At 35.9% G+C, this 18656-nt stretch overlaps 3 protein-coding genes across 3 annotated transcripts in view; 1 reads left to right on the top strand and 2 right to left on the bottom strand.

Annotated features, from left to right (window-relative positions):
- LOC145256340 (UDP-glucuronosyltransferase 1A3-like) overlaps positions 1–18656 on the top strand; it is a 90308-nt gene that overhangs the window by 11153 nt on the left and 60499 nt on the right. The gene's annotated exons all lie outside the window — the stretch shown is intronic.
- The window catches only part of LOC145256341 (UDP-glucuronosyltransferase 2A1-like), an 81094-nt gene that overhangs the window by 35536 nt on the left and 26902 nt on the right, over positions 1–18656 (bottom strand). The window lies entirely within an intron of this gene.
- On the bottom strand, positions 2404–16949 carry LOC145256338 (UDP-glucuronosyltransferase 2C1-like). Its single transcript, XM_080115116.1, has 2 exons — positions 16451–16949; positions 2404–4044 (listed from the first exon to the last, which is right to left on the bottom strand). Exons 1-2 carry the CDS (start codon positions 16519–16521, stop codon positions 2511–2513), a joined length of 1605 nt encoding a protein of 534 aa, XP_079971242.1. The 5' UTR covers positions 16522–16949; the 3' UTR covers positions 2404–2510.

Genomic DNA, 18656 nt, shown 5'->3' with positions numbered 1-18656 from the left:
AAAAGAGAAGTAACAAGTGAAACAGAAATAATGAAAGAATGAAAGAGATAATTGGGAAGATTTTATTGAAAGCAGACGAGTGCCGTGCATTGTTAGTACATATGTGTATGTTATGTTTATGAGGACAAAAAATAAGACTGAAATTAAACAAAGTACAAGTGAATTTACTGGAAGCCTGGAAAAATTATGGATTACAATAGAAAAAAAGTGACTTTTACAAGGTATTCATCGTCAAGCCCAAATATAGAATCGAAACTAAAAAGTTCAGCACTCCAACCATAGTCGTTATTTAGCTACAGACTTCGTCACTGAGTTATCACCAGATCAATAAAAAGCCAAAAATGAAACGCTTTCAAGTTAAAAATGTATATGTACGCATGCTCTGAAGTTCGTCGCTTTACTAATGCCATTTTCTTCAATTTTCACCACTTAGCAGCTAAAAACCAAATCGAAATATACTCAATATATCAAGTTTCAAGTCTGTAAACCGTCGGGTTCAGAGACGAGTTTGGTATAGACGTTTCTCGAGGTCACTTTATTATAAAACATGTCCATGTGCTAGAACGTTTTCATCCTAAATGCTACGCAATTATGCACAATGTAGAAACTATACATAAAAGAGTTTAGCGTAATATATTTAAATGAAACGAAGCATCTAATAAGAAACTATAAAAATTAGTAAATAATTAATGACTCTCGTTTGTTTTTAAAGAAATATGCAAATTAGTTAACCGCCATGAAGTCGCTCGCATATCCATGATTAAGGATATTAAGAAATTCGTTTTAATAATTTTTAAATAAAAAAATTATCAATGTCACAGCGACAAAAACCTTAACTATATACATACATGTATATATTTATAAATATTCTTTACGCTGACGGAACTCTCTTAAATTGTTAACGCAGAATGCTCAGGTGCCCTTCCTTCAAATTGAAAACGGGGCTCTCCATTTCAAAGTCGCTGCCATCTTGATTTTTTTTAAACAGGTTCGTGAATTAAATTTTTTCTTTTACAAACTACTTAAAAATACAAACCAATGAACTTTTCTACCATAAAAGTAACTTTTATTGACTATGGTAACATTTATTTCTTGTTTATTTATATTACTATATATATACCATTTTCTCTTTGTAAGGAAACATCATTTTGTTGGTCACTCTTGGCTACGAATGGAAACAAAGTTGATATAAAAAAATATATTTTCGGGAAAATTATCTTTACTTTCATCATATTTTGCTTAGGGTAAAATTTTTGAGTATCAAAACCTATCTCTTTACAACCCCCCTCCTTTTCATAACCTATCATACTTTCATCAATCACAGTTCATTTTTTGTAGGCTGTTTTTGAACCCAGTCAACGACGGATACTTCTGCTAGTATATATATATATATATATATATATATATATATATATTAAGGGGTCAAGATCTTTAAATGGAGACATATAGAGATAATAAAAAACTTCAAGGTTGAGCTTTGACACCACATGAAAAAAGAATATCGACAATAAAAAATTAGATACTGATGCATATAGATTTAATTATCAACTCAGTAATCAAGATACATTAATAGGAGTAGGAGTTATAAAAGCTCTTTATGCCTAGAAATTTTAAAACCACATCAGAAGAAAAGAAAGGGCATTATGTAACAAATAAGGAATTCGACGTTTAGCGATATGCACATTAGGAATGAAATATTAGGATATCATGCCTAGAAAGTGTGATGTTGAAGGCGGTATGGGAGGGATAGATGAAGGAATATTAAGATAGTGGGAATAGAATTAAGCCAGACTAGGTTTATTACACGTTGGAAATTATTGATACGGCATAGGATTAGAGGGTATGTCATGATGTTGTACGGGATATTATTACCCTTCACTAATATCTCAGAAATGAACAAACAGAAAAGACTGGCAGTCCATCATTCCCTAAGTCCAATGAGCATCTAGATGATTTTAACAACATGATCACTTATGATGGAACTTGGGTAGGGTTAGATTATTTAAGAGGATGGTTCGATAGGAAATTATTTACATTAGATTTTAAGACGACCATGTTATAATTAGTCTGGAAGCAGACACTATTCCACAGAAGGACAGTTCTAGGAAATAAACTCTGCTCATGGAATTTTAGTTTACTTGTAGGCACACGTAGAGAGTAAGGGACGTTGCTGCAGTTGTAAGTTGACGATTTTTTGCGAACGTTTTACAGGGAGGGACGATAGATTGGAGCTCAGTCGAGCTGCTATCATTACGTAACGATAGAGCAGAGACAGACTCGCGTCGTTCCTTCTGTGAGAAAGAAGAAGTAGTGAGACAAAAAGGTCATCGTCCACTAGATTTCGAAGACGATAGAATAGTTTTAAATCTTGGTTAATTATTTCAAATAACAAACAAAAGAAGCTTCAAATTGAAGTTTTTATTATGTAATCACCTTCATTCCAATTGCTATAGCGATACGTAGATATAGACCGAGATTGATGCTGGCAGTTTTTCTCCTTGATAAGCGATTTATTCGTGTTTTACTTTCTTTCGGCAACAAAACGAAAAACATTTTCGAAGAATAAAAGCAACAATGAAAATTCCAATGAAAGCAGACAACAATACAACCGCCAAAATATCCAACATGAAATACTGATACAAGGGCATATCCTTGCAATAAGACCTCATGAAACCGCCACCATATTTAATGATGTCATCAATTATGCGCGCTCCTCTCACGGATGGAGTTTCAGGTCGAGACTTGAAAATGTCACTCGCCATTTTGATATTCTTTCTGTATTTCGGATTTGAAATAATTTCGTTTATATTTGAAACGAGATCTTCGACGAAGTAATTATGTAAGTCCATCCATAAACCAAACCCTTTGTCTTTTATTCTTTGAGCATTGTGGGGTTGATCTGCAAATACCGGGAAGCCCAACATAGGAACTGCATGATACAAACTTTCAAACTGTCCTCCATTTCCGCAGTGAGTGATGAACAGCCTCGTTTTCGGATGACCCAGTAAATCGTTTTGTGGCATCCATTTTGTAAGAAAAACATTCGATGAAGAATAACTTGCATCCGACCATTTCCAGACGACATCGTATTTAATTTTCTTAAAAGCCTCTCCCATTTTATCGAGATGTTCTTTCGGAAGCAAACTTACAAGAGAACCAAACGAAACTACAATGATTCCATTTTTGGACGAACTAACAAATTCATCTAGCTCTCCTTTCAAAGGTTCTGCAGGAAGTGCTCCCATTCCTCCTAAATATTCCACATTGGGTAAGGCCGGAGTTGCGTAATCTATCAAGAAATCAAGTTCTACCATATGCAAATCGGCTTTGCGTCGCAGCTCATCAAAAGAGATGGCAGGTTTATTTGGCGCATAAGTCTGTACACTTTTTGACGGTGCACCAAATGGGGTATTTATAAAATTTATAATATGTGTATATGTATTATGGAATCTTTCTGGGAATGACATGCGTTCAGAATAAGGAGTATACGTGTGCGGAAACACTGAGAACACCCACGGCGTTCGATGCATCGAGGGAACATCCATCGATCCTATGAATACGAACGGGATCGATAATTTATATGGGATTATTGCAAGGCAGTTGCTCATGAAAACGCCATCGACAACAGCCAGCGTGGCATTTAGAGATTTTAGTTCCTGAAACCATTTTTCGTTCAGCAGCAAATTGTCGCAGACTTCCCAATTTGATGCCACTAAATCGTCAAACGTGCACGTACTCTTTTGAGAGAAAAAATCCAAGGCAATCCTCGTGAATTCATCCATCTTTATTTTTTCAGGCATCTGTAAAAAACGAACACCGTCTGGCTTTTTTAGTTTTTTGGCTAAGTACTGAGAGATAGGCATGTATGGATTATGTCCCCTTCTGTGGAGCTCTTTCGCCAATTGAGTCATCGGGTGTAGATGACTGAAAAACGGAAAACTGAGGAAAAGCATGTTGTCGGATTTGATTGGCTCAGCAGTCAGGAGAAGAATAACGAATATTCCAGAAAGAATATCGAACCCCGGCCTCATTTTGCGACGAGTCCTAAAATAAAAAAAAAACAAATACTAATATTACAGATGAGGAAAGACCAAAAATAATAATTCTTTTTTAAATTATAATATTACAAATCAAAAATAGACAATTTATCTAAAACAACTAGCAATAAACAAAATGTTTATTTACGTTTCTGCATTTTCGTTGCGCAATGGATAAAGTAATAAGCATAATCAATTCAATGTTACGCTCTTCTATGAGTTGATACAAAAACTACAAATACAAATTACTAAACATCTCTAAACACGCATGGCTAACAAAACTATGAGTTGATACTAAAACTACAAATACAAATTACTAAACATCTCTAAACACGCATGGCTAACAAAACAAGAACAATATACCTCAACGTTGATTAAATACAGGATTCAGTTCGAAATTTCATAAAAATTCCCAAGTTCAACAAGACGCACCTGAAGAATAAGTTAACTGTTACGTCAGCCGAAACGTTGTGATATTAAAATCAAGAGGAGAACAAAAATCCGAATAATTCAAATGACACGAAGGGGTTATTAGTTTAAGAACAGAGAATATAGTTTATTAGTTCAGGGATATAGAATATAGTTTATTAGTCTAATATTATGGAATCTTTCTGGGAATGAAATGCGTTCAGAATAAGGAGTATACGTGTGCGAAAATACGTGTGCGGAAAATAACAGAGAATATAGTTTATTGGAGAGTAGACAATGCATTGTGGATGCGTTATCGGCAGCTTCCGTAACTCTCGCTTCTCCCAATTTGTCCCCCAGTCCTCATTTTTAAGCGATTTTTCTGATAAAGGGAGAAAATAAAGCTGCATTCTAGATCAGTAGTATTTTTTCGTGAACAGTAGTCTGAGATGTCGGAAGTTTTCTGTTTCTGTGTCTGTCTTTGTGGCCATGTTACTAGTAGGAGGCTGGAGGTAAACGTTTTATCTGAGCTGACATTATCCGCCTGATAATCAGGGACTCCAACCTTGGATTAACCACTATCAGCAGGTGCAAAGTACTGGAGCTGCTGTATTGCCATTTGGTGAATGGATTCTGGACTATGCAGTAACTTCTAGTGGGGCTGTTCGATGCCATATTAGTGGGTAATTGTTACGGTTTTACCTTTTCATGTGCTACAAAAAATGTTTCTTCGTCTCTATTTCTCTCTTACTTTCCCTTTCTGCCCTGCTCTAACCAAGTCTGTCGACCTGTTCCACAAATTACAAAAACTCCTGGTCCTGGATATAACCTTAAACTATATCCGATGGTGAGGCCCCAGCTTGCGGATTTTGAGGAGTGTGGAGCCACCCCTTAATTGCCATTGCTCCCAGGTCCACTCGAACCCGGAGTCTTAGTACCTATTAGGGTCCCAACTATGGGTTGAATAGAAACTGACTTGAAAAAAAATAAACGAATTCAATTAAAAACTTTTTCTTCAAAATCACTGGATTTTGCATTAAATAACCTGAAAAGCGTTGATATGCCGTAAACCAAAACACCCAACCAACCAAAAACTCCATCATCTAAAGTTTCAAGAAAAAATACACGATTAAACCCAGAACTCCAATTCCAACGTAGACCCTCACTACTATATCTCCTCCAACATCAGGGGTCTACGTTCCAACTTTCTAGAGGTTGAATCCCTATTACAGGAGACTAAACCAGACCTTTTATTCCTAAGCGGAACCGGCATTGGACCGACAATTACTTTAGATGATTTTGTAATTAAAGGACTTAACTTAACATCCAAATCTGACCCCCAAGACCGCCATGGACATGGAATATGTGTCTACATTAGAGATGGCTTTCCATGTGGTAGAGAAATCTCCAGAGAGGACCCTAAGTTACCATATATGTGCTTTCGTGTTGCACTTGCTTACACCGTAGCATTTATATTTGCCTCTATCGCCCCCACAACAGCGGAATTACTATCTTTAAGAAGATATCTAAGAAAATTGAAAATTGTCCTGCCTGCTAATCCTTCAGCCAACATTCACGTCTGTGGTGATTTCAATGTTCACAATGTGGAATGGTTAAACCCAGACAGATGGCGAGGGGAGGTTCTGTTACGATTTCTCTATTGCTTATGATCTCACTCAAATTGTTCAAGCACCCATCCGTGTGCCCGATACTGACAGTCAATATGCAAGTCTTCTAGACCTTTTCTTCACAACTTGACCCGAGCTATGTTTATGTTCCGTTCTATCACCAATTGACCATTCGGTTGTATCAGTTAAGAAAAAAAACCTTGATTTCCGTAAAGTAACTGACCCTGACGGAATTCCAATTATAGTGCAGAAAAAGCCAGAACTAGCTGCCATACTTACAAAGCTGTTTAAGCGTTGTCTTAAGGAGAATTGCTTCCCAACACCCTGTTCTTAAACCAATAAACAATATTCTCTGTATTTAAGAATTCAGGTGATCGGTCATCCTCCTCCCATTACAGACCAATTAAAACTAATAAAGTTTATTCTCTGTTTTGTTCAATTGCTCTTGACATATCAAAGGCCTTTGATAGGGTATGGCATAAAGGTCTACTTCATAAGATATCCAGCTATGGTATAGCTGAAAATGTTTTCTCAATTATTAAATCATTTCTGTCGGATAGGTTCATAAGAGTAGTAGTTGATGGGCAGAAATCAGAACCTCACAATATTAATGCTGGAGTCCTTCAGAGGTCAATCATGGGTCCAAATCTCTTCGTGATCTACAATAATGATCTTCCAAATCATATCCTTACATCATTCGTTGACATTTATGCTGACGACACTTCCATCTATGGTAGCACATCAAAGGCCGTAAATGACCAAATTCTCCCTGACTCTCTCATCTGATCTTGAGCACGTAGGGAAAACGGTGGCTGGTAACTTTTAATACATTTAAAACCAAGTTCCTATCTTTACATCATCACCGCGCTGATCACCATTTGGCATCAATCAAAATGAATGGCTCTCGTTTTGGGAGGCTCCATATTTTAACAAGCTTCTGGGCTTGACCTTTACTCCTGATTTGAGATGGAACAAACACATCAAATCCGTTGCCAAGGTCGCTGGAAAAATGGTTGGATCCTTCTACTGCTCCAGTAGATATCTCACTCCTGATGCAATTCTCTCCTATATAAAAGCCAGGTACGGCCAATGATGACGTACTTTTGCCACATCTGGGCAGGAGCTGCTAGAAGCAGTTTATCCTGACTTGACAGAGTTCAGAATAGACTTTGTAGTTTAGTGGGGTATACCCTTTTCTCTTCCCTGCAACATCTTTCCCACAGAATAAACGTTGCGATCCTGTCTCTGCTTTATCGTTATTTTCACGGCAAGTGCTCGGCTGATCTCCAATCTATGCCCCCTTTGTCAAACATTCACGAAAAACACTCGTCTAGCCCAAACCACTATAAATAATTTCCCACACTCTTTATCTGTGCCTAAACATAAACGTAGATTCCATAAATAAAGCTTCTTTCTTAGAACTGAACACCTAACCCTAACCCTAACCCTAACCCTAACCCTAACCCGCCTGTGGAACTCTTTTCTGTTTGCCTGTTTTCCAGCCGACTACAATTTGATTGTCTTCAAGTCCAACGTAAACAAATTCTTGATGAACCGTCTCCCTAAGTAATCCAATTTACTAAATTTCCACTACTTATGATTACTACCCTATAATCCCATTGACTAACGTATACCCATTAAGCTTACCCTCGGGTGGCCTCCGGGCCTTGATAAGTGGAGACTCCTATGTGAAAAAAAAACAGAAAATATAGTTTATTCGTTAAAGTACAGAGTATATACTTTGTTAATTTAAGGACGAACAATATAGTTTATTGGTTTAAGAGCAGGAAGTATAGTTTATTAATTTTAAAACAGAGAATATAGTTTATTAACTTTAGAACAGAGAATATAGTTTATTAATTTTAGAACAGAGAATATAGTTTATTAATTTTAGACCAGAGAATATAGTTTATTAATTTTAGAACAAAGAATATAGTTTATTAATTTTAGAACAGAGAATATAGTTTGTTAATTTTAGAATAGTTTATTAATTTAAGTTTATCAATTTAAGATAATGTAGTTTATTAATTTTAAAACAGAGAATATAGTTTATTAACTTTAGAACAGAGAATATAGTTTATTAATTTTAGAACAGAGAATATAGTTTATTAATTTTAGAACAGAGAATATAGTTTATTAATTTTAGACCAGAGAATATAGTTTATTAATTTTAGAACAAAGAATATAGTTTATTAATTTTAGAACAGAGAATATAGTTTGTTAATTTTAGAATAGTTTATTAATTTAAGTTTATTAATTTAAGATAATGTAGTTTATTAATTTTACAACAGAGAATATAGTTTATTAATTTAAGAACAGAAAATATAGTTTATTAATTTAAGAACAGAGAATATTGCACGAGATGGTAGTGTTAAGTTTTTCTCCCAGCCTCAATATGGCGCATGCGATTCTTGATTCCCTTGTAATTTAATCCGATGGAAATAATCAATCGATCCCTCCGTTCAGTGTCAAGAGACAACTTTGTAAGTGTAACCTCGCGTGTATTGGTTAAACAAAGGTTTCGCAAATCTCTTGACTCGACACTGCTTGAGTCCAGTGGCAAAGAGAGGTCCAGGACCGACTCGAAACAATGCTGAGATTAAGTGGAGTGTACGTACAGCACTTTGAAGTGCCAAATGGTAATGAACAGGCCCTACATCGCTTAACTTCGGTGATCTGGCGAGAAGTGTAAACATAATGATGTCGCATATTAATCATTATCCGTTATTTTAATGATTTTTGTCCGTTTTTATATTAGAAATCCTCTTTAAGATCGAAGTAGAAATGGCATTGGCTTAGTGGTTAACGGCACGGACTGAAAACCTCGGTGTGCCAAGATAGAATCTAATTCCTTCTACATAAGCACTTTCATCAAATCCACGCTTGACTTTATGCCCTTCTTTGATGCTTGTCTGGTTCTTTCTGCTGAGTGATCGTGATTCTGAAAGGTGCTAAAAAAAGTTCCTTAGGAGACAGATGGAATTAATGCGCTCTGCAAACTGATTGGTCAGTGTGTGACCAACTCACTTAGCAGGGACATTCTTTATAACACTTTCACTTAGGGATGTTGGCAACCTTCACATTATCCATCACTTAAGTAGTTAATGTCTTTCTGGGATGAATTCTAACTAAAAAGATATCAGGTAAACGAATGCCAACAATAATCATCTTATTCATATAAAAATGTATAGATGATGTTCAACAACAACAACAACAACAACAACAACAACAGGAAGATGACGGTATCTAAGTGGTTAGCGATACGAACTGAAAACGTAGGGGTGCTAAGTCCGAATCTAATCCTTGCCACACAAACGCTTTCATTAAATCCACGTTTGACCTTGAGTCTAATCTCCTGGAAAGCAGGTAAAGAAAATAACCTCCTCGAATTGAATTCATCTCCGCAACCCATATTGCTTTTTATAGTTAGTTAAATAACTACTCCCACTTAGAGATCGATTTGTTTGTTTTCGGTGATAAATATAACACGTAGAGTGTTGTGTCTGAACTTAAGGAATATTAGAAGGAACTTAGAGATTCTGACCTCGAATTTTATTAAACATTTATTGCATTATTCTTTTCTGGCGTTTTTTTTCTTTTTTTACATTCTCGATTATTTTGAAAAAAATTCAAAATATCTTTAAATAAAAAAATCATTTAATATATTAGGGATACGTAAAATAGTGTTGCATATATCGTGTTGTGGTAAGTGAACAGAACGAAAATTGTGGACAAACGATGAAGGAGGAGTGATACAGCATGCCAAAGGTCACTAAATACGCGTAACTTCACCCTTTAACGGCGTGAAGTTATTTATCTTCTTCCCACGGCTAGATGAGGTGACACAGGGGCCGAAAATTTGATTTGAAAAGCTAACGCCTTAGAGGAAGAGCATCCTGGCATGCAAAAAAAAAAGTCAAGAAAAATTGTAAAATTTCTATGTAGAGATTTAGTATAATTCAAACACGATAGTATTTAGATATATGGTTAAGTGGCAGTTTTAGTCATTTAGAACTGGTTTAAAGCTTCACCGCTAACTCATTTTTCGACCAAATTTCAAACAGTTATTACAGTTTATAGATTATCTTATCAGCTATATTGTGAAAAAAATTTTCAATTTTCGTTCATTAAAAAAAAAGTTATGGTGAATTTACTGGTGTTCAAACTCGTAAAAATTTGTAAGGAGGTGAGTGACGTTTTTTATGACTGCTTTCTATAGCGACCAGTGTTGCTACTAATTCACTGCTATCGCGAAAAGAAAAGTAACAAGTGAAACAGAGAGAATGAAAGCAGACGAATGCCGTACATTGTTTTACATGTGTGTATGTTATGTTTATGGGGCAAAAAATAAGGCTGAAATTAAGCAAAGAACAAGTGAATTTACTGGAAACCTGGAAAAATCATGGATTACAATAGAAAAATGCGAGCATGAAAAGCAATATGGTTAAGCTTAAACTTGAAAAGTAAAGGACTAGTTGTTAAGACTGGAAAAGAAAAGAACATGATATTCTAGTAAAAATATAATAAATTTATAACTTAAAATATTGCAGAATTTTTTTAAAATTGAATTTATAACATTACATAATCAATTTCTTATGCTGCCATATTTTAAGTTATAAATTTATTATATTTTTTACTAGAATATCTTGTCTTTTATTTTCCATGTTTAAGCTTAACCACATTACTTTTCATGCTCACATTTTTCTATTGTAATCCATGATTTGTCTGAAGCCGAAGTTCTACTATTACAAAATATTAATGCTCAATTCAGTTTACTATTTCACACTAATATGCTATCTTCAACACTTCATTCAATGGAAGATAGTATCACATCTGTTCTGTTATGGTGATTTCGTCCTTCCAGGCATTACCTCCTCTTTGGGGGGTGGGTCAGGTAGAATAATATACGAGAGTCTTTCTAAAAGTAAGATCTTCTACTTTTTAATCAAAAAACTAAAACGTTGATGATGAGTCAAAGTTTTTCAAAAGACTGATTACACAGGATGAAACCTGGGTCCATCACTATGATCCAGAAACCAAAGCCCAGTCAATGCAGTGGAAGCACTTGGACTCACCACCTCCAAAGAAGACAACGGTGCAGCCCTCCGCTGGCAAGATCATGCTCACAGTCTTCTGAGATCAGGACGGAGTAGTGATGACAGATTTCCTGGCAAAGGGTCCACAATTACAGGAGTCTATTATGCTTCACTTTTGAGGAAATTAAGGGAAGCTATCAAAATCAAGAGGACGGGGCAAGATCAGCAAAGGGACCCTCCTCCTGCAGGACAACACTCCGGTCCACAACTCGCATGTCGCCAGATCAGAAGCATGGGCGTGTGGTTATGAAATCCTCCTCCATCTTCCCTACTCTCCTGACCTTGCACCCTCTGACTTTCACCTCTTCCCAGCCATGAAGTTGTTTTTGAAAGGAAAGTGTTTCCCAGATGATGCAACCTTAATTTCTGAAGTCACATCGTGGTTGAAGGACCAACCTGGGGTGTTTTACAAAAACGGTTTCCAGAGCTGCATCAAACGATGGGAGAAATGCATAACTCTGGGTGGTTCCTATGTAGGGAAAGACTAATAACTGTGACAAGTTTCGTTGCTCTACTGCTTTGGGAAGTGGACCATGGGCATTACTTATTGCACGCCCCTCGTACATGGAATATGGAAGATAAAGAAAGACAAGATAACACCACTAGTAGTTGGAGCACTAGGAACAATACCTAAAAACCTTGAAAAGAATAGGAGAGATTGGAATCTGAGGGATGACTAAGAAGATACAATGGATAACAATAATGAAAACGGCTGAAATATTAAGGAAAACCCTTGAATGCGGAGACTAACACACGTGTTACAGGCACAAGTCGGACACACAGAAACTGCTACAGATGTAAAACACCAAGAGACATCACATGGAACCATGAAAACTGAAACTGTTTAATTTAATTATAAATTAATCTCCCTGCGCCCATGCCTTCTGTCCCCACCCCCACGTTGTTTGTTTTATTTTTGTGTCATCATAAACTGCACACCAAATACGTGAGAAGATTCAAGAAGGATGGAATGACCGGGGAGTGAAAGCACTAGCCAGACCTCCCCTGGATGTGTAAAGAGGACTGAGACTTTAGGGACGCTTTTGGCCACTCAAATTCCAGTGAAGACCAATAATCGCTGCCAAAGAGAAATCAAGATAACACTGCTAATAGTAGGGATACTAGTACCAATACTGGAAAAACTTGAAAAAAAAATAGGAGAGATTGGAATCAGAGGAATGACTGAGAAGATACAATGTATAACAATAATGAAAACGGCTGAAATATTTTGGAAAACCCTTGAATGCAGAGACTAACACACATGAGCTACAAGCACAAGTCGGACATACAGAAACTGCTACAGATGGGTGTCGGGATAATGCAAATTCAAGTATCCCGAAAGTATCCTATACCTCTGTAAGGCCACCATTCGCCCATGTATGGAGTATTGTTGTCATATTTGGGCTGGTGCATCTGCCACTAGTCTCTCACTCCTAGACAAGGTTCAAAAGAGAGTCGCCAATCTGATAGGTCCTGAACTGTCATCTAAACTTCAGCCTCTGTCCCATCGACGAAATGTTGCAACCCTTTGCCTGTTCTACATTTACTTTAACGGTGAATGCTCTGACGAACTGCAAGCACTTGTGCCCCTTCGACTTAAATACCTCCAACAAACCCGACAAGCAGCTAAATCCAGCCCCTTCACAGTAGAGATCCCTAGATGCAAGAGAGACTTTTACTCCAGTAGTTTCTTCCACAGAACAGCTAGACTTTGGAATTCCCTTCCGGGTTCCTGTTTCCCCGACTGTACTGACATGCAGAAGTTCAAGTGCAACGTGAACCGACATCTTGCTGCCCAACTCCCTACACAGTACCCCTGATGCTTATGTCCCTGATAGTAGCCCCCTACAACAAAGTGGCAATGTGCCTTGTTTAGAGTGAAAATGTAATTTAAAAAATAAAATATAAAAAAGTGCAAGGGTTATCGAAAAAGGTGAAGGGTACTGGAAATCTGGAGAAACTTGTTGTCACACAAACTCCATGGAACACCACAGGTTATTCTCGAAGAGAAATCTGTGATGATGTGAAAACTCGTAGTTAGTAAATAATAACCATCATCATCATTATTATTATTATTATTATTATTATTATTATTATTATTAATAATAATAATAATAATAATAATAATAATAATAATAATAAAGACTGTGCACATGACACACACACACACACACACACAAAAAAGAATTTGAAAATTACATAATGCAAAACACGGAAAGGATAATCATCGCAGCAAGAGACACTAAGGAAATCAACAAAACAGAAAAGAGGGCGATAAAGGATAAGACGAGAAAAAAAAATGGGAAGAAAAACAACTACATGGAAGATTCATAAGGATGACAAAAGATGAGAATAACGAAAAACCCTTGGACATGGATGCGAAAGGACACATAAGCTGATAAACTGAATTCCTAATAACCGCAGCACAAGGTAACTCACAAGAAAACAGTAAATGCAGACTCTGTGGACAAAGGGACGAGACGATAAACCATATAGTAAGTGAATGCAGCAAACTGGCCCAAAAGGAATACAAGAACAGACACGACCAAGTGGGAAGGGCAGTACACTGGAAATTATGCAAGCAACTATGTCTCGAACGCACATACACGTGGTATAAACATAAGCCGGCAACAGTACTTGAAAATCCTGTGGGACATGGACATACAAACGAATAAACCAATCCAAGCAAGAAGACCGGATATCATAATAATTAACAAGAAAGAAAAGCCCTGCCAAATCGTAGACTTTGCTAGTCCAGCTGACCACAGGGTGAATATCAAAGAAAAGGAGAAACGGAACAAATACACAAATCTAGACAGAGAGCTCAAAGGGATATGGAAGATGAAGAAAAATCGAGATAATACCTATTATTACTAGTAGGAGCACTACCTATAATAGTAGGAGCACTACCTATAATAGTAGGAGCACTACCTATAATAGTAGAAGCACTACCTATAATAGTAGGAGCACTACCTATAATAGTAGGAGCACTACCTATAATAGTAGAAGCAATAGGTATAATCCCGAAAAACTTTGAAAAAAGAATGGGAAAAATTGGAATCGGAGGAATGACTAGAAAAATAAAACGAGCAACAATAAGGATAACAGCTAAAATATTGAAAGTGAAATGTGAAATGTGGAATGTGGTTAGCAGCTGTTGTGATAATGCAAATTTATTTGCAAATGTTATCGAAAGAGGTGGAGAATACTGGAAAATCTGGAGGGAGAGACTTGTTGTCACTAAGCTTCCAGGGAAAACCACAGGCTGTATCCGATGAGCTGTTTAATGACCTGTGTGAAAGCTCCTTGTGAGCCGATAATAATCATTATTAATGATAAAAATAATAATAATCATTAATAATAATAAGAAGGAAACGAAAAGAACAACAACAATAACAACATAAAAAAAGATGAAAAAGAGTAAAAAATATAAAAATAATGTTCAACTGACCTCAAGAATTCCAGTCTTCGTTTCAAATGTTTAAAGTCAATTAAATGTTGAATGTGCTCTTCCCCTTCGTTTATAGCCACGTGATTTAACTCAATAAAAAAAAAAACGCAGTTTCTTTCTTTTTTTTTTTTTGTTTTGCTGTAAAACATCCACCATTGGAGCAACGTTATCTCCGAATATTATTTTATTTCATAATGATAACCCACTTTTTAAATAGACTTATGTAGCTATTAAGTTAAAGTTAAAAGTAACCTTTTGTATCGAAATTAGACATCAGTGTGTATATATATATATATATATATATATATTTTTTTTTTATTACATTTTCACCCCAAACAAGGCACATTGCCACTTTGGTGTAGGGGGCTACTATCAGGGGCAACAACTACTGGGGTACTATGTAGGGATTTGGGCAGCAAGATGTCGATTCACGTTACACTTGAACTTCTGCACGTCAGTACTGTTGGGGAAGCAGGAACCTGGAATGAAATTCCAGAGTCTAGCGGTTCTGGGGAAGAAACTATTGGAGTAAAAAGATCTTTTGCATCTAGGGATCTCTACAGTGTGGGGGTGGGATTTAGCAGCCTGTCGGGTTTGTCGAGGGTGCTCACGTCGTGGGCGCACAAGTGATTGCAGTTCGTCAGAGCATTCACCACTAAAATACTTGTAGAAAAGGCAGAGGGATGCAACATTTCGTCGATGGGACAGAGGCTGAAGCTTAGATGCCAGTTCAGGGCCTATCAGGTTTGCGACTCTCTTTTGAACCTTGTCAAGGAGCGAGAGACTAGTAGCAGATGCACCAGCCCAGATGTGACAGCAATACTCCATACATGGGCGAATGGTGGCCTTATAGAGGTACAGAATACTTTCGGGTGTTAGTAGTTTTCTAGCATGGTAGAGAGAGCCCACCTTTCTTGCAGCGACCCTGGCAATGCCTTCAATGTAATTGTTCCAACTCATGTTTCCTGTGAACGTTAGGCCAAGGAGTTTGAAAGATGTACTCTCAGATAAAGAGTCGTTCGCCATTGCTATAGGTGGTAGAGAGGGTTTCTTGTAATTATTGAATGAAACCAGTTTAGTCTTGGCAGCATTGAACGCGACCAATCACACACACACACACACACACACACACACACACACACACACACACACACACACACACATATATATATATATATATATTTATTTATTTATTTATATATACAGTAGCATCCAAAACTAAGGGATAAAATTTAAAAACTTAATATTTGTTTATATCAGATAAGGATAAGACGAGAAAAAACGCTGCATCATATTATATATATATATATATATATATATATATATATATATATATATATATTTATATATATATATATTTATATATATATATATTTATATATATATATATATTTATATATATATATATATATATATATATATCATAATTTTATGCGGGGTACAAAATTTCATTATTGCAACCATGATAGGAAGTACAGAGAGAAGGTTTCCCCATATATACATATATATATATATATATATATATATATATATATATATATATATATATATATATAATGTCTTTAAAAAAGATGTGTGTGTGTGTGTGTGTGTGTGTGTGTGTGTACAATTGTTGTATATGAGATGATATATTAAAACGTGTCATATGTTATCTAGTGGATGTAAGATATTGTTCTTTTAACAGACAGATAATAAACGTATAAATCGTATGTATGTTGTTTAACCAGGAGGACATGATATTGACGTGTAAACTGAGTCATGTTGTATCAGACTTATCACACGGGATATTTTTACAGTTCATATGTAAGAAGAATAATATATGCTTCATACCTTTTTTTCTTGAAGAGTTCTTCTGTATCTTCCCGCTGCTCCAGGACGAACCATGAAACGATCAGCACCATCCAATTGAGACATCTGTTCTTATTTTTGAAACCATAAACAACTCTTTATATTTTTATAATATAAATTTATTACAGTTGTCTCAAATGGTTTTCACAGGATCTGCAATTCGTCTACATGTTCTATTCTTACAGTTCGCTCCCTAGCTGTCTGTTCACCCCTGTCTAGACCGTCTGTCCGCTTTGGTGGTCAAAACTCAACTCTCTGAATCTCTCCAAAAACCAACTACATCACGTGTTTTCTTACGTCACCTAATTACGTGTCTCTGACAAACCTAATGTTCACAACTAGTTATTTGTTTATCCGAAACCCTAAAATAATGTTTACATCTATTTTCTATTTTCATATTCCTTTTGACACGTCAATCATTTCTTCCCCAATTTAATTGTTTATTCTTCTAATCATAATAACTGATCCAGCGACCATCCGGCACTCAAATCAATTAATAATAATAATAATAATAATAATAATAATAATAATAATAATAATAATAATAATAATAATGATAATATTTTAACCCTTGACCCCGCTTGCCACAGTTAACAGATACTACGCTATGATCACAGCCCAAAGGATCATAACATTACACAATGTATTTTAAAAAGATTTGTTTTAATAACAAAAACATACTATAGGGAAAAATTAAAAAAGTTAATGGAACATGCGTTTGATTTTAAGCCCAAGTATAACGCAAGAAAAATCGTTGACAGTGGTTGAACATTTTTTGGAACAGCATTGTATTTAATTTAACAACAATTCAACAAGACTTGTTACAACGTGTTTAATAAGAAGTTGACTAACGTCTTAAAATGTAACGTATCTCAAGTGATACACATCTTGAACATTTAAAAACTCCTTCACGAAATTCACGCACGTTTAACTATCATATTCAAATTAGAAAATAATAAATTGTATGATTTTACTGAATTTTGGAGACGAGGATTTTTACTGTTTTCCTCTTGAGAGTTATTTTTATAACGTTTCGATCGACGTAATCTACGACTTTCTTCAGGTGTATTTTGTGGAACTCAGGTAATCTCTCCGTCGAACCCGTGAATTTTTCTGTTGAACTCGAGAATCTACACAGAATTTCAAACGGAATCCTTGTCTTATTTTATGCTTTCCTTCCATCAACTGAGTAGAAATTCTATGTCATTCACAATTCTATTTTGAGGGTTGCCCGCATTGAGGATTGAACCTTCAACTTCCAGGAAAGTGTAACTTTCCACTGAATTTTAACCAAGTACTTTATCCATTACGCAAACATCCATAACGTAGTGGATGAAGTACTTTAGTAAAAGGTGGAGGTTACATCGACCGAAACGTTGCGAAAATCACACTCAAGATGAGAACAGTAGTTCGAAGAATGAAAATAATATGAGTAATACATCCTCATCTAAAAAGTTAAGAAACAGCATACAATTTATTATTTTCTAATTTGAATACGAAAGTCAGAGGTATGTGAATTCCGTGAAGGAGATCATACGTCACATTGTAAATCGATAGTCATGTTCTTATTAAACACGCTGCAACAAGTCTTGCAAAATTGCTATAAAAATTTTATACGTGGTTGTCAAAAAATGTTCAACAAATCTCAACAAAATTTTCTTGCTCTTTAAGTGTACCTAAAACCAAACGAAAATCCTATGAACTACCAATTTGTGGAACTTAATATCTAGAGACTGCTTCCCGACTGACTACAACATGACCATTTTATTGAGACGTCCCATGTAATAATCAAATTTTACCCAGCTTCCACCACTACCGATCATTGCTGTGTTGTCTCATCGACCACTTCACATTCATTAACCCTTATCCTCGAGTGACATGTCTTCCTTCATAAATAGTAACCACATAGTAAAACGTTCAATATACCCAAAATCTCTGACACTCCACACGGCAAGACGGTAGTCAAGCTCTTATTAAATACACTGCAAAATATCTTGCTAAATTGTTATTAAATTTAATACGGTGTTGTCGAAAAAAAGTCTACTGCTTGATAAAAATCTAATAACGAATACGCTGTTGTATTGAATACGGTGTTACTAGAGAAAAGTAAACTACCTAACAAAGTTCCAGTCGCGTGCACGTTGTTTTCACTAACAGAAACCGGAAGGTGACAGTGGCTAAATGATTA

The sequence above is a fragment of the Euprymna scolopes genome, chromosome 32 (assembly GCF_053919585.1).
Source record: "Euprymna scolopes isolate OS-2025 chromosome 32, ASM5391958v1, whole genome shotgun sequence".
Classification (NCBI taxonomy): Eukaryota; Metazoa; Mollusca; class Cephalopoda; order Sepiida; family Sepiolidae; genus Euprymna; species Euprymna scolopes.
This window is presented reverse-complemented; position numbering and strand designations above follow the sequence as displayed.

Bases quoted from the DNA above. Each gene is read 5' to 3' on its own strand.
- LOC145256338 (XM_080115116.1), bottom strand. From the start codon at position 16,521: ATGGTGCTGATCGTTTCATGGTTCGTCCTGGAGCAGCGGGAAGATACA. The intron at 4,045-16,450 runs GTATGAAGCATA...TTTTTATTTTAG, and splicing joins GAACTCTTCAAGAAAAAAAG to GACTCGTCGCAAAATGAGGC.